Source organism: Ogataea philodendri (assembly GCF_020536065.1).
Source record: "Ogataea philodendri strain CBS6075 chromosome Unknown scaffold13, whole genome shotgun sequence".
Taxonomy (NCBI): Eukaryota; Fungi; Ascomycota; class Pichiomycetes; order Pichiales; family Pichiaceae; genus Ogataea; species Ogataea philodendri.
The window spans coordinates 281,460-305,573 of record NW_025764207.1 but is presented as its reverse complement, the minus strand read 5'-3'; the positions used below and the strand labels follow the sequence as shown (position 1 = coordinate 305,573).

The 24,114-nt window shown below is 50.9% G+C and overlaps 18 protein-coding genes across 18 annotated transcripts; 10 read left to right on the top strand and 8 right to left on the bottom strand.

Moving 5' to 3' along the window:
• Window positions 1-26: 26 nt before the first annotated feature.
• OGAPHI_006834 (uncharacterized protein) lies at window positions 27-1,574 on the top strand (the record flags this gene model as incomplete). Its single annotated transcript, XM_046208163.1, has 1 exon — window positions 27-1,574. The coding sequence occupies one exon, from the start codon at window positions 27-29 to the stop codon at window positions 1,572-1,574; it is 1,548 nt and encodes a 515-aa protein (XP_046058551.1).
• On the bottom strand, window positions 615-5,595 carry OGAPHI_006832 (uncharacterized protein; the record flags this gene model as incomplete). The annotated part of the gene is made up of 5 exons (XM_046208160.1): window positions 615-1,293; window positions 2,457-2,703; window positions 3,260-3,752; window positions 4,007-5,439; window positions 5,535-5,595. The coding sequence occupies 5 exons, from the start codon at window positions 5,593-5,595 to the stop codon at window positions 615-617; spliced, it is 2,913 nt and encodes a 970-aa protein (XP_046058549.1).
• OGAPHI_006833 (uncharacterized protein) lies at window positions 2,232-5,227 on the top strand (the record flags this gene model as incomplete). Its single annotated transcript, XM_046208162.1, has 3 exons — window positions 2,232-3,869; window positions 4,073-4,625; window positions 4,710-5,227. The coding sequence occupies 3 exons, from the start codon at window positions 2,232-2,234 to the stop codon at window positions 5,225-5,227; spliced, it is 2,709 nt and encodes a 902-aa protein (XP_046058550.1).
• A 139-nt stretch (window positions 5,596-5,734) lies between the features above and the next one.
• Window positions 5,735-6,778, top strand: OGAPHI_006830 (uncharacterized protein; the record flags this gene model as incomplete). Its single annotated transcript, XM_046208158.1, has 1 exon — window positions 5,735-6,778. One exon carries the CDS (start codon window positions 5,735-5,737, stop codon window positions 6,776-6,778), a length of 1,044 nt encoding a protein of 347 aa, XP_046058547.1.
• Window positions 5,986-6,240, bottom strand: OGAPHI_006831 (uncharacterized protein; the record flags this gene model as incomplete). The annotated part of the gene is made up of 1 exon (XM_046208159.1): window positions 5,986-6,240. One exon carries the CDS (start codon window positions 6,238-6,240, stop codon window positions 5,986-5,988), a length of 255 nt encoding a protein of 84 aa, XP_046058548.1.
• Window positions 6,779-6,814: 36 nt separating the features above from the next.
• Window positions 6,815-8,740, top strand: OGAPHI_006828 (uncharacterized protein; the record flags this gene model as incomplete). The annotated part of the gene is made up of 1 exon (XM_046208156.1): window positions 6,815-8,740. One exon carries the CDS (start codon window positions 6,815-6,817, stop codon window positions 8,738-8,740), a length of 1,926 nt encoding a protein of 641 aa, XP_046058545.1.
• Window positions 7,595-8,199, bottom strand: OGAPHI_006829 (uncharacterized protein; the record flags this gene model as incomplete). Its single annotated transcript, XM_046208157.1, has 2 exons — window positions 7,595-8,025; window positions 8,175-8,199. The coding sequence occupies 2 exons, from the start codon at window positions 8,197-8,199 to the stop codon at window positions 7,595-7,597; spliced, it is 456 nt and encodes a 151-aa protein (XP_046058546.1).
• Window positions 8,741-8,813: 73 nt separating the features above from the next.
• Window positions 8,814-9,497, top strand: OGAPHI_006826 (uncharacterized protein; the record flags this gene model as incomplete). The annotated part of the gene is made up of 1 exon (XM_046208154.1): window positions 8,814-9,497. The coding sequence occupies one exon, from the start codon at window positions 8,814-8,816 to the stop codon at window positions 9,495-9,497; it is 684 nt and encodes a 227-aa protein (XP_046058543.1).
• OGAPHI_006827 (uncharacterized protein) lies at window positions 8,930-9,454 on the bottom strand (the record flags this gene model as incomplete). The annotated part of the gene is made up of 2 exons (XM_046208155.1): window positions 8,930-9,163; window positions 9,275-9,454. 2 exons carry the CDS (start codon window positions 9,452-9,454, stop codon window positions 8,930-8,932), a joined length of 414 nt encoding a protein of 137 aa, XP_046058544.1.
• Window positions 9,498-9,868: 371 nt separating the features above from the next.
• Window positions 9,869-11,875, top strand: OGAPHI_006824 (uncharacterized protein; the record flags this gene model as incomplete). Its single annotated transcript, XM_046208152.1, has 1 exon — window positions 9,869-11,875. The coding sequence occupies one exon, from the start codon at window positions 9,869-9,871 to the stop codon at window positions 11,873-11,875; it is 2,007 nt and encodes a 668-aa protein (XP_046058541.1).
• Window positions 9,893-10,893, bottom strand: OGAPHI_006825 (uncharacterized protein; the record flags this gene model as incomplete). The annotated part of the gene is made up of 2 exons (XM_046208153.1): window positions 9,893-10,373; window positions 10,691-10,893. The coding sequence occupies 2 exons, from the start codon at window positions 10,891-10,893 to the stop codon at window positions 9,893-9,895; spliced, it is 684 nt and encodes a 227-aa protein (XP_046058542.1).
• Window positions 11,876-12,755: 880 nt separating the features above from the next.
• OGAPHI_006823 (uncharacterized protein) lies at window positions 12,756-13,556 on the bottom strand (the record flags this gene model as incomplete). Its single annotated transcript, XM_046208151.1, has 1 exon — window positions 12,756-13,556. One exon carries the CDS (start codon window positions 13,554-13,556, stop codon window positions 12,756-12,758), a length of 801 nt encoding a protein of 266 aa, XP_046058540.1.
• Window positions 13,557-14,495: 939 nt separating this feature from the next.
• OGAPHI_006822 (uncharacterized protein) lies at window positions 14,496-16,409 on the top strand (the record flags this gene model as incomplete). The annotated part of the gene is made up of 1 exon (XM_046208149.1): window positions 14,496-16,409. One exon carries the CDS (start codon window positions 14,496-14,498, stop codon window positions 16,407-16,409), a length of 1,914 nt encoding a protein of 637 aa, XP_046058539.1.
• On the bottom strand, window positions 15,006-17,207 carry OGAPHI_006821 (uncharacterized protein; the record flags this gene model as incomplete). Its single annotated transcript, XM_046208148.1, has 3 exons — window positions 15,006-15,930; window positions 16,523-17,047; window positions 17,170-17,207. 3 exons carry the CDS (start codon window positions 17,205-17,207, stop codon window positions 15,006-15,008), a joined length of 1,488 nt encoding a protein of 495 aa, XP_046058538.1.
• Window positions 17,208-17,445: 238 nt separating this feature from the next.
• Window positions 17,446-18,510, bottom strand: OGAPHI_006820 (uncharacterized protein; the record flags this gene model as incomplete). Its single annotated transcript, XM_046208147.1, has 1 exon — window positions 17,446-18,510. The coding sequence occupies one exon, from the start codon at window positions 18,508-18,510 to the stop codon at window positions 17,446-17,448; it is 1,065 nt and encodes a 354-aa protein (XP_046058537.1).
• Window positions 18,511-19,085: 575 nt separating this feature from the next.
• Window positions 19,086-19,901, top strand: OGAPHI_006819 (uncharacterized protein; the record flags this gene model as incomplete). Its single annotated transcript, XM_046208146.1, has 1 exon — window positions 19,086-19,901. The coding sequence occupies one exon, from the start codon at window positions 19,086-19,088 to the stop codon at window positions 19,899-19,901; it is 816 nt and encodes a 271-aa protein (XP_046058536.1).
• A 162-nt stretch (window positions 19,902-20,063) lies between these two features.
• On the top strand, window positions 20,064-21,365 carry OGAPHI_006818 (uncharacterized protein; the record flags this gene model as incomplete). The annotated part of the gene is made up of 1 exon (XM_046208145.1): window positions 20,064-21,365. One exon carries the CDS (start codon window positions 20,064-20,066, stop codon window positions 21,363-21,365), a length of 1,302 nt encoding a protein of 433 aa, XP_046058535.1.
• A 183-nt stretch (window positions 21,366-21,548) lies between these two features.
• OGAPHI_006817 (uncharacterized protein) lies at window positions 21,549-24,110 on the top strand (the record flags this gene model as incomplete). Its single annotated transcript, XM_046208144.1, has 1 exon — window positions 21,549-24,110. One exon carries the CDS (start codon window positions 21,549-21,551, stop codon window positions 24,108-24,110), a length of 2,562 nt encoding a protein of 853 aa, XP_046058534.1.
• Between the last annotated feature and the right edge of the window lie 4 nt (window positions 24,111-24,114).

The window sequence follows — 24,114 nt, the reverse complement described above, 5'->3', positions numbered from 1 at the left end:
ATTTTTATTTAAATAATCCTCCAAAGATGTCCTCGGTAGAAACAATGTCTAGCGGCGAGAAAGGATGCGAGGTGGAGATCACCGCAACTTCAGAAATGACTGATACCGGTGAGGGAAAATATTCCTACAAAATGTTCCAAGAGCTCGAGGAATATTATGTCCAAAATCCTGCAGAAAAACGTAAATTGTTGACCAAGGTCGATCTGCGTCTTCTGCCATACCTGTCCTTCTGCTATCTATGGTGTACTCTGGACAAGTCCAATGCCGGCAACGCCAAGCTGTTTGGCTTTTTGACGGACACCGGGATGTCGAGCAAGCAGTTCAACTTAGCTCTTACCTGTCTGTTCTTCACCTATGGGTTGTTTGAGCCGATCTCGAACCTGGCGTTGAAAAAGGTCGGACCAAAGCTCTGGGTTCCTACCATGATGACTATCTGGGGAGTTGTTGCACTTTGCACGGCTTTCGTCCACACTTGGCACCAGTACATTGGAGTCAGACTCTGCCTCGGTGCGGCCGAAAGTGTTATTTATCCGGGTTCCTACTTCATCTTGAGTTGTTGGTACACGCGTTCTGAGCTGCAGACAAGAATGGGTATCTTCTATGGTGCTAACACCTTAGCTGGTGCCTTCGGGGGTGTCTTGGCGTACGGTATTGCGACTTTGGATTATGCTCGTGGATGGCGTGCTTGGAGATGGCTCTTCTTGATCGAAGGTGTCGCTACGGTGGCCGTTGCCTTGGCAGGATACCTCATTCTTCCAAACTTCCCTGGCGAGGGAAAAATCAAGTTCTTTACCGAGAAGGAGCTGGACTACCTCCATTTGCGTAAGAAGTACGACAACGGTCCGGCTGGAACTGAGCAGAAGTTTGAAATGCACCAGGCTCTGAACGCTTTGAAGGACCCTCAAGTGTACTTTGTCATGCTCATGTTCTGGTTCGGAGGTTCTGTGCCAACGTACTCTCTTTCCTACACTTTGCCAACCATGGTGAAGAACCTTGGATACTCTGCAGTCAGAGCTCAGGCTATGACCACCCCTCCATACGTGGCAGCCACTATTTTGACTGTTGGAATGGCCATCTGGGCAGACAAGACTCAACAGCGTGCCCGCACCATCATGATCTGCTACACTATTGGACTTATTGGAATTATTATCCTGTGGATCACCGTCCACCACAAGAACCTGCCTGGAGTGTCGTACTTTGCTATTTTCCTTGCGGCCTCCGGTTACAACGCACAAGCCCCAGGGATTGGAGCGTGGCTCTCCTTGAACATCCCCAACCCAACTAAGAGAGCGTCTGCTATTGGGTTCATGATGCTTCTCGGGTCCATTGGAGGAGGAGGTATCGGCTCCAATATCTACCTTGACTCACAAGCTCCATACTACCCACTTGGTTTCGGATTTTCCGTCGGCTGTACCGTTCTGGGAGCAATGATTCCTTGTATGTGCAACTATATTTATCTCAAGAGACAGAACCAAAAGAGGGATGCCATTCCTCAAGGTGTTATTGACTCTTACTCTTTGGACCAGATTGCCGACCTCGGTGATAAGGCCCCAACGTACAGGTACGTTCTATAATATACGATTTTCATTATACATTTTAGCGAATTAGTTACATTTGCAGACGATGAGACTAAACCAGCAACCTGTCCGCTCGGCTATCTTGAGAGGTTAGATTGGAGGCGGACTTCCGGTGGAAGCTGCATAAATTGGGTAATTGGAACTCCGTGGTGCGGCTAGATACTCAATTAGCAATCTCAGAGTGGATGTCGGCTCTTTTTACCTGCATTCGTCTTACCCCGGACTGGGAGGTTGTTTGGAGAAGTATGGAGAACAATAGAAAATTCTCAATTCGGCCGAAACCATGCATGGAGGGCCAAGAAGTAAGCGCGACTCTGCAGAATTTCGTGGAGAAATTGCTGCGCGATTTCGTCATACACCAAGAGTGGTTACTGGAGATCTTGAGTAGAGCAATCTGGGGGTTGTTACGGGCTCATAAAGGTGCTACACAGGTGACAGAGTGGTGTACACTGATTGTCTGAACCTATGATTACTGGTTCTCCAAAATAACTTCCTAGCTGATTTTACCCCAGGTTTCAGGTCTTATGGCGGACAATTTGAACAAGACACAATGTCATGCATCTGTATCTCCGCAAATAGACCTGGGGAAAGGTCCTGTTGAATTTTGTTGTCCTATAAATGGCCCAATAATCCCCCCTGTTTGGGTCACCTAAAATGAGTTCCATCGAGAGCCAAGAAAAACACGACGTGGAACATGTCGAAGATGAAAACGATAACAATGTCTGTATGGTGCAGATAGATGCCGGCAAGTATCTTGAGGTGAACCATACGAGCATTGCCCAGCAGATCGACGCTCTGGACGAGGAGCTTCTGGCTTCAGGAAAGAAACCGTTTCTGGCCAGCAGGTGGTTGAAAAAACCAGACAAGTTTATCTGGTACCTTGCCTCGTTGGCCTCTGTTGGTGGACTGCTTTTTGGAGTCGACCAGTCGCTGATTAGTGGTGCCAGTTTATACCTACCCCACGACTTGAACCTCGACAGCTCCCAGCAGTCGATGGTTGTTGGTTTTACTCCGTTGGGAGCCATGGGAGGAGCTCTCACATTAATGCCATTGAACGACATTTTTGGAAGACGTGGAACAATCATCATCTCGTCGATCGTCTTCACTGTGGGAGCCATCATGGAAGCTGCCGCTCAAGGCTTTGCTGTGATGTTGGTTGGAAGAATTGTCTTGGGTCTGGCTCTTGGTATGCTTTCCGGTACTGTTCCTGCATACATTTCCGAGAACTGTGCACGTAAATGGCGTGGAGGTCTTGTGTCGCTCTACCAGGTGATGGTTGGTTTTGGAGTCATGATGGGCTATGTTATTGCTGCTATTTTCAACTCGGTGAAAGGTAACTGGAGATACGTTCTGGGAAGTTCTGTGGTGTTTTCCACGGTTTTGTTCTTTGGTATGCTCACTCTGCCCGAATCAACCAGATGGCTCATGAAGAAAGGCCGCAAGCTAGACGCGTACCAGGTCTGGAAACATGCGCGGGGATTGGACTCGATCGATGAGAGACAAGAGTTTTTCATCATGGAAAACGTTGTGCTTTACGAGAAGGAGAAGTCCCAAGAGAAATGGTTGTTCCTTGAGCTGTTTGGAACTAAACGTTGTCTGCGTGCTATTTCGGTTGCTGTCACGTGCAGTTTGATCTGTCAGCAAATGTCCGGAGTCAACTCGATCGAATACTACCAGGCTACTTTGGTGCAGGCTGCTGGCCTGTCGCCAGAAAACGCCGTGTACAGCAGTCTTGTCGGTGGAGGTGTCATGTTTTTGTCCACTATTCCAGCCATTTATTTGATGGACCGTTTGGGAAGACGGACCTTGACACTGTCGCTGATCCCAGGAATAGCTATTGGTCTCATCATCACCGGTTGCTCGTTCCTGGCAGACAACCTTGGGGTCAAGCTTGGACTGTACTTCTGGGGAATCATCACCTACAACATGTTCTGGGCTCCAGGACTGGGTCCAGTTCCGTATCTGTTGTCTGCCGAGGTGTACCCAACCTATCTGAGAAGTTACGGTATGAGTCTTGCTTCGTTCTGCAACTGGACAGGAACTTTCATCACAACGTATCCGTTCCAGTACATGGCCGACGCAATGACCTCTACTGGTGTGTTTGCTGGTCTCTACTGTGGCCTGCTGCTGCTTGGAGCCCTGTACCTGCTCTTCTTCATGCCAGAGACCAAGGGCCTAACTTTGGAGGAAGTTGGAGAGATCTTCCAACGTCCGTTGACCGATACGATGTACACCAACATCCGCAACCTCAGACACACGTGGAACAACCTGTTGCACTTCAGATTCAAAGAAGTCTGGAAACTCGAGTAGGTGTTCTCGGTAGTGTCACGAATATCACGACTAGTGTATTAATTAGCTATCCTAATAGCCATCTAAACGTGGTTAAACGAAGAAAAGCGCGTAGAGTTTAATTAGTATAAGAAACGAACCATGTCTTCTGGTCTGATACCAGCAGCCTCTTGTTCTTTGTTGAGCTTGGCATTATCGTAACGCAGTTTGACAGCCATCACAGCAGCAGTGGCCACGTTCAAGCAGAAACAGATAATCCAGGATCTGAAAGCATAACCGTAGGTTGGGGCATCCTTGCTGCGGAACAATTGTGGACCAGCAATGTTACACGCACAGTAGATCAGGAACATACTGTTACTGACCACAGCCTTCTTGGTAGAACCGAAGAAGTTGGACGAACCAATAGACAACAGCAATGGGAAAACAGCGGTCTGTGCCAACGAGAAGTAGAATCCAGTCAGCTTGGCTCCCTTGTTAGGACCCTTGTAGATCAAACATCCACCAATAATACCAAACATGCAGATGATGGCGATCAAAATGCATCTGAGTCCAACTTTTCTGCTGGCAATGATACCGGAGAAGGTGATGAAAGTCCATGCAACCACGGACGCAGGGATGTTCAACAAAGTGGTTTCAATGGAGGTGAAACCAAAGTCCTCGAGAATAATAAAACCGTAACTTTGGACACCACTGTTTGGCAAGATCGAGAGCACGATAGATCCGAGCAACAACCAGTAGTTGGTGTCGAGCATCAAAGAGGTGAACTCTTTCCATTCCCAGTCATTCTCGATCTTCTGGAGCTTCATGTGCTCGGCATAGTATTGTTTTTCTTCCTGGTCTAAGAATCTGCAGCTTTCAGGGGAGTCTGGCAGGAAGAAGAACATGAAGAAACTCCACACGAACGAGATGCAACCGTAGACAATGAAGATATACTTCCATGGAGCGATCTTTCCGGAGATGTGTCCGAGACCGAACGACAGGAAAGAACCAACAATGGCTCCCACGTCGTTACCGGCAAACCAAATACCAGCTCTGGAAGACTGTTGCTTCGGGGTCCACCACATACCGGTGATCAGCACAAACGAAGGACTGACAGCACTCTCGAGGAATCCCAGGAAGAATCTGGCGGTGATCAGACCACCGTACGAGGTGCAGGCAGCGGAGCAAGCAAGGGTAATTCCCCACAGGCACACGGCAATAGAAACGAACTTGCCGATTGGAACAAGTTGCAAAACTCTAACATAGAGCAAGTTACCAAGCATGTAACCGAAGTAGAACACAGAGGAGGTCCAGGAGTAGTCCTGGCCAACCAGATGGAGGTCTTTTCTCAAACCAAACACCGCAGCCTGACTCAAGGCTAGCTTGTCCATAAACTGCATACCGTAGGTGATGAGCAGAATTGGAAGAATGTGCCAGTCGACCTTACGGAACATCCGATGGAGGTCGACGTACATATTAGCTTCGGAGACGTGCAAGTCTCCCTTGTCAGAGGATCTATCTTCTTTTTCCAGCGAATCCATTAGAGAAATGACAGGATTTTTGGCGTAATAAATATTTTTCCACCACACGAGACCTTATCTTCGGTCGTTATCAAGTTATTTGCGAAATTAGTCGGAAATTGGGCTACCAAAGCCTTTGCTGCTCAACATAATGGATGTTGGAGGATACTTGCACCAAAACGGTGCTCGTGATGCACTTCATTATCCCAGACTAGGCAACAATGCCACATCGGTGTATTGAAAAATGGGCTCGGCCGAGGGGAAATTTTTTTTGAGGCGGTGAATCTCGGCCGAGGGATAACAGGTTTGCACGATAACAGGTATAATAAATTGTGTTTTGCGATTAATCTCACCCCAGCACTATCTAGCATGACCAAAGAACAAGTCTCGTTGTCTGATATCTGCTTGAAGGTTCCAAAGGTGGAGACACATTGCCATCTTTACGGAACTATTTGCAAGGAGACCATCAGTTACTTCAACGATAGAGCTGGTAAACCATTTACGGACGATGAAGTTGCGCATTTTTACATTCGTGGCACCAAACCTGTGGGGGTTTTGGCCATTTTCAGAGGTCTGGACGCTTCTTTGATCAAATATCCACAGGACCTTTACAGAATTACTTACGAGCATTTGGAGAGATCCAGTGAACAGAATGTTATATACATCGAGTTATCGTGGAACCCGACAGGTACAGTTTTAGAGTCCAAGATTCCGTATGCAGACGCCCAGAAGGCCATCGTGGATGCCATGGACGATTGCGAGGTCAAGTTCGGAATTAAGAGTCGGTTGATTTGCGCTATCGACAGACAAGCAGAGCCCGAGAAGGCCTCCTTAATGTTGGACTGGATGCTCGAGTCTCCTTCGCCAAAGACCATTGGTATTGGTATCGATTATAAAGAGACAGACTTCCCTCCACAGCTGTTTGAGGACACTTTCCTGCGTGCCAAGGCCAACGGATTTAAGATCACTGCTCATGCCGGAGAATTTGGTGCTTCGTGGACCAACATCGATTTCGTCGCTAACAAGATCAAGGCTGACAGAGTCGACCACGGCTACACCATCATTGATAACCCGAAACTGGTGGACCAATTTGTGAGAGAAAAAATTCCAATCACCGTTGTTCCTACAAACTCGTACTACATGCGGTTGTTTGATCCTGAGGAATGGGCCCAGAAACACCCAATTAGAAAAATGATCAAGCTGGGTCTGGTGATCTATCCAAACACAGACGATCCAGCGTTCCATTGTGTTGATCCAGCCAAGGCGTGGTTGATGATGGTGAAAGACTTTGACGCCACAGTTCCAGATCTCAAACGGTTCGCATACAACGCTATTTACAGTGCGTGGGTGGATGAAGCCACCAAGGAAAAATGGAGAAACGAGTGCGATAAATTTTTCGAGCCGCTGTTATAATAATTTTAATCTATTTACATGTATAACCCGAAACCAATGCGAGGAAATAACCGGCCTTCGTTCGCGTGTATCCCGTGCACCTTGCGCAAGGTGAAGTGCGACAAGAACATTCCGTGTCGCAATTGCGTACGACGCAAGCTTGCTCATGAGTGCCGTCGAAAAGAGCCGGTTCCAATTATAAATAAACCCCATGATACACCTCAAACAGACCCCAAGTTATTCAATGACACCAAAATTTTCCACTATCTGTACTCCCTTCGACTGCTGACCCACGGAACCACGCAGATCGCCGGCCTCGTGTCTACGGATGAGCACTTCAAGTTCACCAATTGGGATCAGTACGCCAGAGACTTTCCTATTTTGGTTGGAAAACTCACCCCAGAGTTGTCCAGGACTATTTGCGGTTACGCGTGCAATTACACCACATTTATCCACCAAGGCATAGTCAACGAATTATTCATGAAAGACCATGATAACTTCTGGGACATCTACGCTTCCAACGACAGAGACTGTCTCAACCACTTTACAGAAAACACAATCAAAACCATGTCGTCCAAGGACTATTACTACTGGATGTCGCTCTTTTATGCAATTCTGTCGACCGGAATGTATTTTGGAGCCGACGATCTGCAATCCAAGTCTGTGTTCACGCCCGAGCAATTGGCGGACTTCCCGCGAGTCTTCTTCCGAGCGTCGATCGACTGTCTGTTTAAAGCTGGCGCGTTCGAGCACGCCGACGTGCGCGGCATCCAGATCTTCTGCGTTCTATCGATGTGCTTGCACGCGCTTGGTAGCACGTACCTCCACAGAATTCTGCTACGGGTCTCCATCGAGGCTACCAAGACGCTGGGTCTGGATAGCATCAAGGAAACCGGCGACTCGACCGTAGACTACCAGACGGAAATCTGCAAACGACTGTTCCACAGTCTGTTGATCATCGACTCGCTGTCGAACTACCCAAAACGGTTCATCGAGGACTACTCCACGCCGCTGCCGTCGATCTACTCCACTGACCATCTCCTGGGCCGCACAGACTCCGACCTGCAGTCGTTCCCCGAGGCTTGCGCCAACGACGACATTGCCGGAGTCGTGTACGAGCGACTCATGGTGGAGCTCGGGCAGCTCAAACACGAAAGCTACATCACGCCGACCGCCAGCGTGCTGATCTCGTGTCTTGACAAGATGCAGCACCTCGTCAAACGTCTCGACACCTACTTTGGCACCCAAAAACGGTCCAAAGATGACTACTCCATTCGCCAGTACGCCAAATACCTGCTATTCTCCTCCGTCACTAGAGAAAGTCTTGAGCTGGGTATCCGGCTGCAAACTGTCGTGGGGACCGAGATTTGGGCCACGCAGTATCGCGAAAAGTGTCTAAGTCTTGCAAACCAGCTACTTTTCCACAGCACCTCCGACAACATCCCCTACTTCTACAACAGGTACTGGATTGTCATCCAACACCTAATCTACTCGTGTCTGTTCATGCTGCTGGACATGTTGATGTTCCAGAGCCCGGACGACCAGCACAAGCTCGAATGCGTGCGAATGACGTTCCCAACCATCAAGAAACTGCGCTCGTACTTCACCGTCAAGGTTGGCTTTGCTATTATCGAGAAGTTGAGCTACCTGGTGTCACGTGTGCGCATGGACCACCTGAAAAACGAGGCGATCGAGGCGATCTCGCTGCGCGAGTTTCTGCGCGAGATGGAGATCATCAACCCGTCTGTGCCCAAGTTCTCTAGGCCGAAGCTGGTGCCAGATTTGCAGGAGTCGCAGTATCTGCGGTTTGGCAACGCCAAGGAGCTGTATGGGGCGCCTGGCTACTTGTCAGCCACGTCGGGCAACATCGACAACCCGCACAACAATATTCTCACGTCGTCGGTGCTTGACGACAAGGGCTGGTACGAGTTCCTGGAGTTCTTCTTTGGCGGAGATGCACCGCCTGCGATTGCAGATATCTGAAGCTAGCACCACACCTCGCACCGGCATGTGCTAAAATATTTCAAACTGCACCGAGTTTTGACCAAGCTGTTCAATGGGAAGGAAATTCAAGGCGGACGGCACTGTGAACAAGTTTCGCGGGAATACCGTGCTGTGTCATTTGCCGCAGCAGGGCCCCGGCAGAGATCTTTTTAAGCGGCTGTTGGACTTTTACAAGGAGTTCCCGATTCTTCTGTTCAAGAACAAGATTACCATGCTCCCAAGCTCGAATCTGCACATGACCATGTTTGACTGCATACACGAGTTCAAAAGAGAGTCGGAGGGCTGGCCCAAAGACCTGCCTAGAGACCCGCCGATCGAGCAGTGCAACGAGTGGATGGTCAAAACGCTGACTGAGACCTCTTTCGACATCGACCTGCCTATCAGACTGCAGGTGGACAGCAGCTACGTGGAGCAGACGAGCCACGGCGGAATGGATACGTGGAAAGTTGCGCTTTTGCCGCTGAACTCGGAGGAGGAGCAGAAAATCAAGCAGCTTCGCGTTGGCATTGCTACTGCATTGGGCATTCCGCTGCCAACTCTGGCGTCGTACAAATTCCACATGACCATAGCGTACATCAATGAAGAGTTCACCCCGGAGGAATCGGCCCAGCTGAAAGCGCTTGTTGACAAGTTCCACCAGGAGGCGCGTGTTGTTGAGCTTGGCGCACCGGAGGTGTGCTGTTTCGAGGACATGTTCTACATGGAGAGGTTTGGGTTTCTTGGCAAGAGACAATAGACTTGGAATTTCCCCTTGCGCGGTGAAAAATCCTATTGGACGTTTTGTGCCAGACGGCTGACACCCACGTTGGCATTATAGTTGGTGTATAACGTGCTTAATTAGAATGGTTCCGAAACTTGCTGTTTTTGCGCTGTGATTGGCCCGGTTCCTGTGCCTCGCAGCAAATTTGGCGGGTCAGACAATTGACGTGCCCCTGTGAGCGCCCCTAGGACCACGTTGTGTTAAGATTTTTCCATTTCGAGCCTAATTTCGCACAGATAAGATATAATTTTTCAGTCTGTGGAGCACATGGGCCGACGCGAGATCTTGATCTGGGAAATCTATAAATAAATGGACGACAAATCTTGGCTTTGGTAACATCGGCAACCATGAGATTTGTTTCGATATTGTGTCTATTGGGAGCTGTTCAAGCAGACTATGCTAGCCAGGTGGTCCAGGAGTACACTCTGAGCACTGCAGCGGTTGCCCCAGCTCAGAGCTCGTTGAGTTCTAGCGACCAGGATCTGATCAAGCAAAGTGTGGCCGATTTGAAGAAAATCAGCAGCAACTCGACACTGAGCCACTGTGACAAGTGCAAAGAGCGTCTCAGCTACGGCAAGAAGCTGGCCCAGAAGCGGATCGACCTCGTTCCCAACGTGTTCACCCAGTGGTGCACAGATACCGGGCTGTACAACTCGGACGACTGCGGCCACCATTTTGGCAGAAATACTGTTGAAAGAAATAATATGGGCTCTAATTTCGCCGATATGGTTTCGCTGATGGACCCGACAACCTACGACGGCGAGTACTACTGCTACTACATGGAGGACCAGTGTGACTTCGTCGAACCACCAAAGATCGATGCCTCGCACCTTTGGAACGGAACCAAACCCTCTAAATATAACGTTGCTCCCGAACCGGGTAATGAGACATTTTATGTTCTCCATGTTTCCGATTTCCATATCGAGAACGACTACGTTGTTGGAGGAGAGGGTAACTGTACCGGGGGCATGTGTTGCACGCCAACCTCGTGGAACAGAGACGCTATTCCTAAGGGCTACCACTTTTCTGACGGCGAGCTATTTGAGAACGGACCAAAGGACGGCTGGGACTTTTACAATTCCACGTACGACGGCACTTCGTACCAGAAAGGTTCGTACATCGGGTACAACGAGTCGAACTGGTCGCCGGCGTTCAGCTACGGCCACTACAAGTGCGACGCTCCGGAGCTGCTGATCAACAGCTCGCTGCGTGCTGCCATGAAGTACGACAAGAAGCTGAATCTGGGCGTGGAGTTTGCGATCTTCACGGGCGACCTGGTGGACCACGACGAGAACAACCATGTGACGTTTGACTCGGCACTGAAGGCAGAAACCACTGCGTTCAGAGACTCCAAGACAATGCTTGGCAACATCCCGATGTACTCTGTGCTTGGCAACCACGACAGTTTCCCGTACGCGCAGGTTGCACAGAGCAAGTACGGGTTCTCGAACAAGTTCGACTGGAACAACGAGCTGATGGCCGAGATGTGGCGCGACTACGGCTGGATCGACTACGACACGGAGCAAGAGGTCAAGAGCCACTATACCGGGTTCAGTGTCACCACGAAGCGCGGACTGAAGGTGATTGCGCTGAACTCCAACACCTGGCACATGCAGAACCAGTACGCGTTCATCAACATGGTGAGCGACTACGACTCGTTTGGCCAGTTCAAGTTTCTTGTGGACGAGCTCTTGGAGTCCGAAAAGAACGGCCAGCGAGTCTGGCTGATGATGCACGTTCCTGCCGGCGAGGACATGCTCCCGACCGCGTCCAACGTGCTTTCGCAGGTGATTGAGCGGTTCTCCCCGTACACAATTGCTGGTATTTTCAATGGCCACACCCATAGAGACGAGTTCAAGGTCCTGTACTCCAACTTCAACGGGTCCAACACGGACGCCCAGACGGCCGACAACGCCATTGCACACACGTGGATCGCCCCTTCGGTCACCACGTACACCGAGTTGAACCCCTCGTTCCGTTTCCTAGAGGTGGACACCAAAACTCACTCCATTATGAACGCATACACTTACTACCTCAAGCTGAACGAGACGTTCACCAACAACGGGACCGAGCCCGAATGGCTGCTGGAATACGACGCACGTAGCGCATACGACATCAACTGGCCAAAGTCGTCGCCATTGAATGCCACCTACTGGCACGAAGTTGCGCAGCAGGTGAAGACGTCGAAAACAGCTCTGCAAAAGTACGAAAACTACGCGACCCGGTTCTCGCCGTACACATACGACTGCTCGAGCTCCGACCACTGCGAACAATTCTACTGCTATGTTTCGACCTTCTCGATCGATCAGTACGTCAACTGCTGCAAACACTATGGAATTAGCAGCGGCTTCTAGATAATAAATTAGTATGCAACTAGATGTATTAGAAAAGGCGGAATTCGGCCAGTATCCGCGGTTAGATATCACTGTATTGCTGAAAACGTTCTATTATTTGGGAAATGTGTGGGTATAAGCAGACGATGGAGACGACATGTCTTGACGTTAGTGACACTTGCTTCTGTGGCAGAGGCTTTAAAGATCAGGAGACTTTGACAATAATAGTGGCTTGTTGACGTGTACAAGTTACTGGCAAACGGTGCTCATGCCAAAAAGGAGGTATTTTATTGTTTAGTTAAGGTAGCACAATTACCTTCTCATCGTAACTGCTTGATTTCCTATCTGGAAAGCTTCGCCGACGCACATTCATGCAGCAGAGATAGTTCCGATAAAAGGACAAAAGGGCAATTCTGGGAATGCAACGTATTTGTGGTACGGGAGCGGTTGGCAAACAGTCTGGGCATGGGTAGAGTGAGCTTTCAAGCATGTGACAGTATAGAGGCGTGGTTTCTGCATTTTCTATGCCATCGACCCCCATCGTAGTGTGGGTCAGCAATGCACGTTTAGTTCAAATCCAGACATTGTCCTGGTTTCAAAGGTCCACGCTGTTACACAGTGAGGTCCGAGGTTGAACTCCTCGCACCAGCGGACAAAGCAAAATCTGGCGACAGCGTGATGTTTGCATATCGGAGGTCAAATCTAGGCCAGTTGTGGCTTGTTTGGGAAAACTGAACTCCACCAGCCCGCCAACGGACCGTGGCCACAAATTTTTCTTGTCCCTGGCCAGATTGCCCAAAAAGGCAATGCCGTTTAAGGAGTGTTGCAGCTATTAGTCGTGTTTCAAATCTGTAGCTGGAATTAAGGTTGTATACAATTATCGAGTACCCATTCTAGACCTTTAGCGGTGCTGCTCCTTCTGTTCATCGCGAATGTGGATCTTGTGATGTCTCAGCAAATTAGACCGCACAGAAAACATTTTCCCGCATGTTTCCCATTCGCACTTGAATGGCTTCTCTCCTGTATGGCTCATCATGTGTATCCGTAACCCAGATGGCCGATTGAACACCTTGTGGCAGATAACACAGCACCTGTTCTTGCGACTACCCTTGGATCGCTTGTGGTCCTTGATCTGGTCGTCGAGAGATTTCTCCGGCAGCGTGTGTCTGCGTTTTATAGCCTCGGGAGGGTTCAGATTCAGCGAGTGCACCCGGGGAACCTCCTTGAAGTCGCCCAGCTCGTGGAAACCTTGCGCCAACGACGGCTGCAGTAGCGGCGTTGTAGACATCGGGACCGTGACGGCCATAGGCATCGGTCCGGGAGCTTGTGGTTGTGTGTTTGTATAAAAAGCGTCAGAAAGGGTGAGCGAGGCAGTTTTGTCGAACGGATTGGCACCTTTATTGAATGATTGCGGAGGCGTGGGAAGCGGCTGGTACTGTTGGGTCTCGTTGGACATCAGCGAGTAATTGCCGGTGTTCTGGGGTTGAACGAGCGAAAATGTATCCTGGGGCACCAGGTCGAACGCAGAGGCGTTGAGTCTCGGTCCCTGTTGGCGGACCTGCGCAGGAGAAGGATAACTGTTTATACTTGGGACCGTTTCGAGATGGTGGAACTGGGGCACGAGTTGAGGTTGCTGAAAATACTGGTTATAAGCCAGCACCTCATTGATGTCATTATACGGAACGGACGAAGAAGAGTCCATATGGCATTAACACCGGAAAATAACCTCAACACTACTAGAGCTGAGAAATATCTTAATTTATATACAACAAGGGAGCAATATGCAGGATTCTTGTACAGTAACGGTTTTCGTCCTGCAGGTCACACAGATAGAGAGTGGTAAAATATGTGCATCCTGAAAACAGCGTTATCTGCCGTGCAGCTTTCTGCGAAGTCAGGAACTAACATGATTACTGACATTAGCACCTTATCAAGCAACTGCCTGCTCCGTTGGGTATTCCGGAAATGTTTAAGCTGACGTCTCTGGGGTTAAGGGGGGGACTACTGACGCATTACATGTAGAACCTGTCATCTCTGCTTGCCTGTGGTGATCGTCCTTCGATCGAACTAAACGTTAGCCAAGAAACAATACTGCTTGGCCCATAGTGAGATTCACCACGGTAAAATTAAATGGCTCGTCCACTCTATCCAATCGAGAGCAAGTTAAATAGCCTCCCTACCCCTCTTTGGCGTGCCTTAACGGAAAACACCATCACACTCAGAATCCGGAATTTCCTCATCCTTGTGCTGATGCATGCCAGATTGATTCATGCATGTTCCTCCGATACTTTCTGGCCAATATCCAGATTTGACAGGTGTTATGTCCGAAAACGCTCTGGTGGGCGCACGCCCCATGCTCACCAACAAAGCAGGCCCCTTGCCCTCACTGCATAACCCATACCCAATTTCTGGTCGTGTCATGCAGATGCATGCCTTGGCGGCGTCAGGCTAAAGAGTACTGCCCAGTTTTGCAATCTGTCGTAACTGTTGCTAAATTATTTCCTGGCTGCCTTGTCCCATGGAGCAAAAAAATTAAATTAGGTCTTGGCCAAAACACCCGTACACTGGCTCGCAGCCTTTTCGCTGCCTAAAAAAATTTTAAAAAAATTTACAAAAAATTTTCTAAATCATATCGCCTATCATGCAGCTCACATGGAAGGACATCCCGACGGTGCCAACGTCCAACGACATGTTGGACATTGTGCTTAACCGTACCCAAAGAAAGACCCCCACTGTGATCCGGCCTGGATTCAAGATCACGCGTATCCGGGCGTTTTACATGCGGAAAGTCAAGTTCACAGCAGAGGGCTTTACCGAGAAGTTTGACGATGTTTTGAAGGGATTCCCAAACATCAACGACGTTCATCCTTTCCACAGAGATCTGATGGACACCTTGTACGAGAAGAACCACTACAAGATCTCGCTTGCTGCTGTTTCGCGTGCGAAAACCTTGATCGAGCAGGTTTCCCGAGACTATGTGCGACTTTTGAAGTTTGGTCAGTCGCTTTTCCAGTGCAAGCAGCTGAAACGTGCTGCTTTGGGACGTATGGCCACGATCGTGAAGAAGTTGAAGGACCCGTTCGCGTACTTGGAGCAGGTTAGACAGCATTTGGGCCGTCTGCCGTCGATCGACCCAAACACAAGAACACTCCTAATTTGCGGTTACCCCAACGTTGGTAAGTCCAGTTTCCTCAGATGCATCACCAAGGCCGACGTCGAGGTGCAGCCGTACGCGTTCACCACCAAGTCGTTGTACGTGGGTCATTTCGACTACAAGTACCTGCGTTTCCAGGCCATTGACACCCCTGGTATCTTGGACCGTCCTACAGAGGAGATGAACAACATCGAGATGCAGAGTATCTATGCGATTGCGCATCTGCGGTCGTGTGTCCTGTATTTCATGGATCTTTCTGAGCAGTGTGGTTTCAGCATCGAGGCCCAGGTCAAGCTGTTCCACTCTATCAAGCCGCTGTTTGCCAACAAGTCTGTGCTTGTGGTGGTGAACAAGACGGACATCATCAGCATGGATGACGTGGATGAGGCGCAGGCTGCTCTGCTGAAAACCGTGTTGGAGGTGCCGGGAGTCGAGATCATGCAAACGTCCTGCCACAACGAGGAGAACGTGATGGGGGTGAGAAACAAGGCCTGTGAGAAGCTGCTCACGTCGAGAATCGAGCAGAAGCTCAAGGGAACCGCCAGAGTGAACAACGTGCTGAACAAGATCCACGTTGCCAGACCGCAGGCCAGAGACGACATCGAGCGTGCTGCGTTTGTGCCCGAGGGAGCCAAGCAGGTGGCCCGCTACGACCCAGCCGATCCTAACAGACGGCGTCTTGCACGTGACATCGAGGCCGAAAATGGGGGTGCCGGTGTTTACAACGTCAACCTGAAGGACAAGTATCTTTTGGACGACGACGAGTGGAAGAACGACGTGATGCCGGAGATCCTGGACGGCCGCAACGTGTACGACTTTTTGGACCCGGACATCAGCGCTAAGCTGCAGGCTCTTGAGGAAGAGGAGGAGAGACTGGAGCAGGACGGGTTCTACGACTCCGACGAGGAGATCGAGGACGATGCTGTTTTGGAGCTGAGAGAGAAGGCCGAGTGGATCCGCAACAAGCAGAAGCAGATGATCCAGGCTGCGCGGTCGAGAAAGGCGCTCAACAACAAGTCTGTGATGCCACGGAGCAAGATCACCAAGAGCTACGCGGACATGGAGGACCACATGTACAAGGTTGGTCACGACGTGACGAAGCTGAGAGAGAAGCGCGACAGGGCAGACAGCGCCCGCAAGTCTGATCTTGCTGGTGCGGACTTTGTGCGTGCCACGGACGAGGAGAGAAGCGCGGGAATGCCGGTCAACCAGACAGACCGTCTTAACAGCGGTCTAACGGACGGAGCTTTGCGTAGCAAGGCTGAGAGAATGGCCAAGGCAGAAAGAAGAGAAAGAAACAGACAGGCCAGAGCAGGAGAGGCCGACAGAAGAGAGGTGGCCATGATGCCAAAGCACCTGATGAGCGGAAAGCGTGGAATCGGAAAGACCGACAGAAGATAGGCAGAAATATATATAATTCGCACATCCTACGTACAGCCAATAATTACGATAAACCTGTTACACTTCTATATACCCAAATTTGCCTTGTATATTAGTCCATTTTACCCGTTTACTCCATCACGAACTGCATCTCCCAGACGCCATGTTCGGTGTGTCCTGTGCGCTCCAAGCGTTCCATGCGGTTGCGAAACTCGGTGAATTCGGACCGGTCCACAATCGTGTCTTCTGTCGGCTTGCTTCTTCTGCGTAGTTCCTCTGCTGTTAGTAGATCGCTCAGCGATCCGGGAACAAAGTCTTCCATGCTGTCCATGTTGTCGTCCGACTCCACGGCTGTGTCGTTCACCGTGGAGACTGACGTGTAGAAGCTGGATCCAAACCCTTTACCCGACCCGACCGACGACGACGACCAGATCGATTGCGTCAGTTGCGGCGTGTACTGGCCCTGTTTCGGACGGGTCCATTGGTCGCCAGAGTCGCTCGAAAAGCTTGACGTGGACGTGCGAGCACGCACCGGCTTCGCAGGCTTCCCGTTCACCCTGCGGCCGTCAGGCAGAATGTGTGCCAGGGCACACTTGGCTCCAAACCGACAGTTGCCCTTTTGAAAGTACTTGCAAACGCTGGGCTCTGCGGACGATTGGCTGGAATGAGAAAAGGGACACGAGTTCCCTGCTTGGCAGGCTCCCTGCCGGAAAAACTTACACGGCACGTGCGAAAGATCTAAGTTTTCGTGTTAGAGACAAAGGGGCCGGACTTGGGCTACTCACTTTTGTTCGTTGGGCTCTTGTTGGTATCCACCATTTGCAAAAATGGCTCTCCTCTGTTAGAATCAGAGATAAGAATAATTTTGGCAGAAAATTAGGTCATCACACAGATAAGTGAAACGGCACAAGTTTTGGCAGCAACGCCTGGAGATTGCGTAAACATTTGTTGCTCGTGGGAGCTGTTTAAAAGTTAACCGGCAGCCACACCCATTCTTACGGAGATATACACTAAACGCGACTACTATTTGAGTCTATGTTGCTTTTATTGTGCTGTATCACTCGTTGAAATGGTAGACAAGGTAGTTTGGCAGACCAAACACCTCATATCCCAGTCTTTTGGCCATCTTGGCAAAACCTTCAGTTTCTATTAGGTGGTAGAATGGGAAGCTTGGGAACATGGCTCCGTCTCGGTGCACGTCGGCCTTCACCATCAAACACGTTCCACCCACACCGTCCAGTTGCATCTCCGTGTTCACGTCGCCGTTCGGGTCGTAGAAATGGCCCATCAAAGGCCGGTAACTAGCGATCTCTGCATACCCTTCCACAATGATCTCGTCGTCGCCCAAAGTCGACGCGATTCTCAGACCCTCGTCGCTCTCGATCCAGTTGTTGAAGTCGTACGGTCTGATCGCATCCTCCTTCTTGTCGTTGTCGTAGTACCGTTGGTAACAGTTGGCTGCAATCACAGGCTTGTCGTGCGAAACCAGGTCCTGGATAAGCGTGCGCGGAGACTCCACGATGTCCGCGTCCAGCCATAGCACCCACGACGTGTACGGGCCGATCGTCGTGAACAGTAGCGAATTGCGCGCAACAGCCATCTGCGCCCGTCTCTCCTTCTGGATCTTGAAAGCGTGTCTATCCTTCTCCGACTGCGACTCCAACGCCTCGTTGTCCTGTCTGAGGATCGTCACCTTGGCGAACTTCGGCTCCTTGGTGTTTTTCGGGTTCTGCACCTGCTTCACAGCAACTTCCAGCTTTCTCAACGCGGCATCTCCGTCCGCCGTCCGAGGAACAATAAATCCAAGCTCTATCTGCTCTCTAGGGTACGACAGCTTCAGCAAATTGTCCCAGTACCCATCCAGGAACTTTGCCAGCGGCGTGAGAATCAACACACGCTCTTTATTATATGCAGCCATTGGCGTGGACGCCAACTTGTTGAGATCGTAGTGGGAAATGTGGTCCGCAGGCAAGTTTCTAGGAATCGCGTCGTTTTTCTTGATTTTCTTGTATGTGTAAGGGCTATTTGGCTTGCTGGTGCTGCTGCCGCCAAAAATCAGCCAAACAAGGCCAATAAGCGCCAGTAACGGCACCAAATACCGCACCTGTTTGAATGCAATCATGACAACAAGTTAAAATTAAAACACTGAAACCAGGTGTAAAGATTTTTTCACCACGGCAAGAAAAAAAAAATCGTCGTAATCGACGTCGGCTAAACTTGAGTCGACGACTATGATCGACCCCCATCGACAGAATTTAGCACCGCTTTCTAACATCTATCCCCATTCGCCCCTCTTCCCCACACCAGCACATGGGTAGGCTATTTACAAGCGGGAGGGAGGAAGGCGGGTTTGATTGTTTTCTGGTGCCAGCAATCGTCCTGTTTCATCAACCTCGCACCAACGGAATTTGTACGCCCAGGCTGGTCCCCTTGTCATACTCAGGCAGGGGTGTAGGGTGATTGCAAAGTGGGGCAAATAATTCTACAACTGCGAGCGCACGACCGCGTACCCCGTCAGGACGGTGGTTTTAGGGGTGCGGCGTTAACCCAATTCGGTAATTCTGGGTGGACTCCGAGGGTGTCCCCCAGTATTTTTTTTCCTCTGCAGAACAAAAAGAGGAGGTGGACTCCGGTTCAACCATTATAAATAGGCCGAGCCGGCCTCCCTTGTGTCCCCCTGTGTAAGCTTTCTGAAACATGTCCAATTCTGACTCTTTCACTCACGACATTGAGAAACAAATCACTTTGGACGCTGTCCAAAACAATCCCCACAAGCCTTCTACTGGATCTGGCTTCCGCCACGACGAGCACCACATTTACATCAACGACCAAGCCATTGGCAAAGATGAGTTTATGTATGCTTTCGGAGGCTCCTTGAACGTGGGTGCCAGAAAACAAACAAAGAACGTTGAGATTTTCGGTGATCCAGTCCCTGCTGGTTTGGCAGCTTTCAGTTGCTCTGCTTTTTCATTAGGTTTTGTTCAAATGCGTGCGCGTCACGTGCACGCCCCCAACGTGCTGCTTGGGGCTTTCCTCACCACTTCTGGTTTGGTTGAGCTGATTGTTGGTATTTTGTGCTTTATTGTGGGCAACACCTGGGCGTGCTGCACCTTCTTGATGTTTGGTGGTTTCTGGAGCTCGTACTCCTTTTTGCTGATGGATGTTGGTGGAATCCAATCCGCATACTCGTCGGATGCAGAGTACGGTCAGGCTGTGGCATTCTACTTCCTACCATGGGCTCTGTTCTCGTTTGGATTGTTTGCCTGTACTTGGAGATCCACATGGAGTTTGAGTTTGCTGCTATTTTTGATCTGGTTTTTCATTCTGCTCTTCACTATTGCCCAGTTCATCAGCTCGGTTGACACTTTCCGAGCAGGAGGTGTCATTTGCTGGTTAAGTGGCGTTGTTGGGTTCTACAACATGTTGGCCGGTTTGGTGGACGAAACAAACAGTTACTTCGTTATCAAGCCGATGTACCTGCCCAACGCTGTTAGACCCGAGAAAAAGGATTAATTCAGGTAACATGGGCTCGCTGTCCTGTCCAGGCCCATCACACACAATTCCCAGGGTTTCTATCAAGTTTTGTAGTAACGTACGATTTATGACTTCATCACTGCTACTTGCTCGGCTAAGACGCTGCTGAAAAATAATCTTTTACCGAAAAATTCATCTTCAATGAACACCTCGACCATCCGTGTTACGAGGCCTGAAACCAGTGTGCGCCTTCGTCTGAACGACTCCGCGCCAGGTTCCGAGATCCCGTTTGCGTCGCTGGCGTCTTCGGTGCCGGGGCTTGAGCACGGCCATAGATTCAAACTCCATCCGCTGCTGTTCCACCATTTTCTGCAAACCATGTATCTGGGCAAGGCGGACTATTCCAAAACATACACGGTGTATTACGGCCGCGAAATCATCGAGTCGCAGTCGCGCCCGGGCCAGTTCACTCTCGACTACGCAGTTCCTCCCGAGGACCCGGTCGAGTTTGCTCGGAACCTCGCTGCTACACAGCCCGAAAACTACCCTAAGCTGCACCCGAGAACCAGGTACTACACTCGGGACGAGATAGCAGACGTGCACAAGAGCTGGGCCGCAAACGATCTGCCAATCGTGCTGCTCATGCACGGACTCGGCGGTGGCTCGCACGAGGTTGTTGTTCGAAGCGTGGTGAGCAGATTGCATGGAGTAGCCAACGTTGCGGTACTTAACTGCAGGGGTTGCAGCCGGTCCAAGATCACCACCCCTACTATGTTTTCCGCACTGCACACGGACGACCTCGCCGAGACGGTTGACATGCTCCACAAGCTGTTTCCCTCGAAACAGATCCATCTTGTTGGCCAGTCGTTTGGCGGCCTGTTGATCTACAACTACCTGGCCCAACAGGGTGACCGGTCGGTGGTGACCAGCGCATTCACTATCGGGTCTTCTTGGAACCTGATCAAGGATGAGGATGTTCTCAAGGGCAATCTGTTTGGCGAGTATGTTTACGGGCCTTTCATCAAACAGATTCTAGCTCGCATCTACAAGTCCAACGCCCAGGGACTGATTGAGAACCCGAAGTTCGATCTTGACGAGTTCAATCAGCTGTGCAAGACGTGCAAGCATGTTTCTGAGATCGACGACAGATTCACGGCTCCAATTACTGGATTCCCGTCTGCCTCCACTTACTACATGGCAGGATCGCCCATTCTACGGATTTTCAAGATCAGAACGCCCGTCGTGATGCTCAACGACCTTTCAGACCCGTTCATCTCCCAGTCGTATCCGTACGCCGAGGTGAAGCGACACCCGTATTTGTACATGGCTACCTCCGACAAGGGCTCTCATCTGGCATATGTCGACCCCTCGGGCGATATGTGGTACTCTAAGGTGGTGCGCGATTACATTGCTTCGTGGAAAGACGTCTCCACGCAAAGACCGCTCGACGACGGCTTTCACGTGGAGCAAACAGATTTCACCGACGTGATTAAACTTTATTAGATAGCACACTAGACACCACTGCTTAATAGATTTTTCAGTATTTTTTGCTCCATGTCCGAGTTCACCTGCGATGTGTGTAGCGAGCGGTTTGGGGGCTTTCGCAAGGCCCAGAAACATCTGAGTACTCAGAAACACTATCGGTTGAAGCTGGGGGGCGCGGAGGTCAAGTGCGAGCGCTGCGGAATGATGAACGTGTCGCAGCTTGTTGTCCAGCAGTTTGGAGGAAACAGGCTGGATCTGGTGTGTCGCAAGTGCGCGGAGAGCGTCAAAAGCATGCGCCAGTACGACCCGGCCACAACAGAGGACTTTCTGAAGGTGGTGGCCGATTTCCACGCGTACAAGGCCGCGGGTCCGGGCGAGACAGACAATTACTTAGCCACGGTCACCAAGGACGACAAGTATTTATTGCGGGAGAAGAAGGGCAAGGGCAGAGGCAAGCCGCGCGAGAGAACTCCCAAAGTTGCAAGAGACCCCAAGAAGAAACAGGAGCACAAGACGCCCACGAAACGGGCGGAAAAAGACCTGGGAGCTGTCGAGCCAGGTGTGGCTAGTGAACAGGCCCCATCAAGGAAACCAGTGAAAAAGCAGACACCCAAGGGTCCGTCCGCTTCGAAGTCTGGGAAGCCTAACAAGGGGGCTCCAGCAGGCAAGGCCAAGTCCCAGTCAAAGTCCAAACCGGAGCCAAAAGGCAAGTCTCAGCAAAAGACCAAATCAGAGCCAGAAAATGCTCCAGCCAACGAGGACCAGCAGAAGAAGCGGTCGCAGCGCATTGGTGAACTGGTGAGCACCACCGCGTCGGAGATTCCGCTCAAGTTTGAGTCTCTGGACGAGTACTTCCACCATTTCTGCTACGCTCTGCTTCTGGAGGAGCTGCACGAAACAGAGTATCTAACCAAAATCAGCGTCGAGTGGTCAAGGGAGGACCCGTACGGCGAATTCACAGTGAAGGTGGACCAGAAGGAGGCCGACAAGTACTCGAAGAACGACCCGTTGTCGCACCTCAAGAGCGGGCCGTTCAGTGTGAATCAGGGCTTTTTCCTGGTTCCGAAATCTGCTACTGCTCTTTCTGAGGAGACTACGTTCTGGTGTTGCTCTGCCGACTTCTCCAAGCAACTGAAACGACCAGACCGTGTCCAGATCCAAATGAAAGCGTATCCGTGGAACGTGGACCCGATTCCGGCTGGCTCGAGACCAAACGGCTATGCTTTGCTACCGTGCGGAGCCGTTGTGTCGCGGATTATGCAGGCCATATCGAGACTCGAAAACCCGCGTATTAGAGACATGCTTCTTGGCCAGAAACCGATCAAGCAGGTGTTTTTCAAGAACCGGATCTCGCAGCTCACCAACACGCTGAACGAGTCGCAGACGGTGGCCCTGCAGTTTGCCTTGAACAACGCCATCACCGTTTTGAAGGGTCCGCCAGGGTCTGGAAAAACGTCCACAATCTACGAGATTGTGCTGCAACTAATGAGCGTTCTGCACTACCATCCCATCTTGGTGGTTGCCGCTTCCAACATCGCCGTGGACAACATTGCCGAGAAGATGATGAAGAACCACAAAGACGACATCATCCGAGTGCTCTCGTTTGCTAAAGAGAGCGAGTATAAAAGAGACCATCCGTTGGGAAGCATCTGTCTCCACCACAAGATCGCCGACAGACTGAGCGCTTCAGCAAAAGACACGGTGCAACTGTTGCGCTCCGGCAAGGCGCACAAAGTGTCGAAGAACCAGTTCCGCAAGTACCTTCAGGAGTCCAAGGAGTTGAGCCAGCTGCTGATCGGACAGGCCAAGGTGATTTTCTCCACCACGGTGGCCATTGGCGGGCCGTACCTGAAAGACCTGGCCCAGTTGCCGGTGGTGATTGTGGACGAGGCAACGCAGTCGTCGGAGCCCAGCTCGTTGATCCCGCTGGCTGCTCCCAACATCCAGAAGGTGATCTTTGTTGGAGACGAGGCTCAGTTAAGTGCGTTTACTAGAGTCAAGTCGCTGGAGGTGTCGCTGTTTGAGCGGGTGCTGCGCAACGGCACGTTCGAGAAGCCGCTCATGTTCGACACGCAGTACAGAATGCACCCGGAGATCAGCGAGTTCCCGCGGAAGGAGTTCTACGACGACAAGTTGCAGGACGGTATCACGGCGGAGTCGCGCGCGGTGGCTGGAATCCAGTACCCGGTGTATTTCTGGGATCACCAGGGCCAGGCGCGCGAAAGCCGGGTGTTTGCACGCCACGGTGATGAGGGCGGGTACACGTTCGTGAACCGGGGCGAGGTGGACCTTGTTTCGCGCGTGGTGGAGAAGCTGATTGTCGACAAGCAGGTGGACCCGTCGCGCATTGGCGTGATCACCCCTTACGCGGGCCAGAGAGACCTGCTTTCCAAGAGCTTCGAGGAAAATCTCGTGATCAACCCGAAACACGAGGCCGTCGAGGTCCAGGTCGACAAGGAGGACGTTGAGACCGACTCCAAGGCCGTCACTGTGCACCAGATCAACGGCATTCTTGTTGCGTCGATCGACGCTTTTCAGGGTCGCGAGACAGACTTTGTGGTGATGTCGTGCGTTCGGTCGAACGAGGATAAGGGTATTGGGTTCCTGCGGGACCGCAGACGGCTGAACGTTGCGCTGACCCGGGCGCGGTGCAGTTTGTTGCTTGTTGGCGACGTCAAGTGTCTGAAAACCGACGACCTGTGGAAACGCTACATTGAAACGTTGGAAAAGAAAGACTACGTCCACACAGAGCTGGTGTACTGATAGA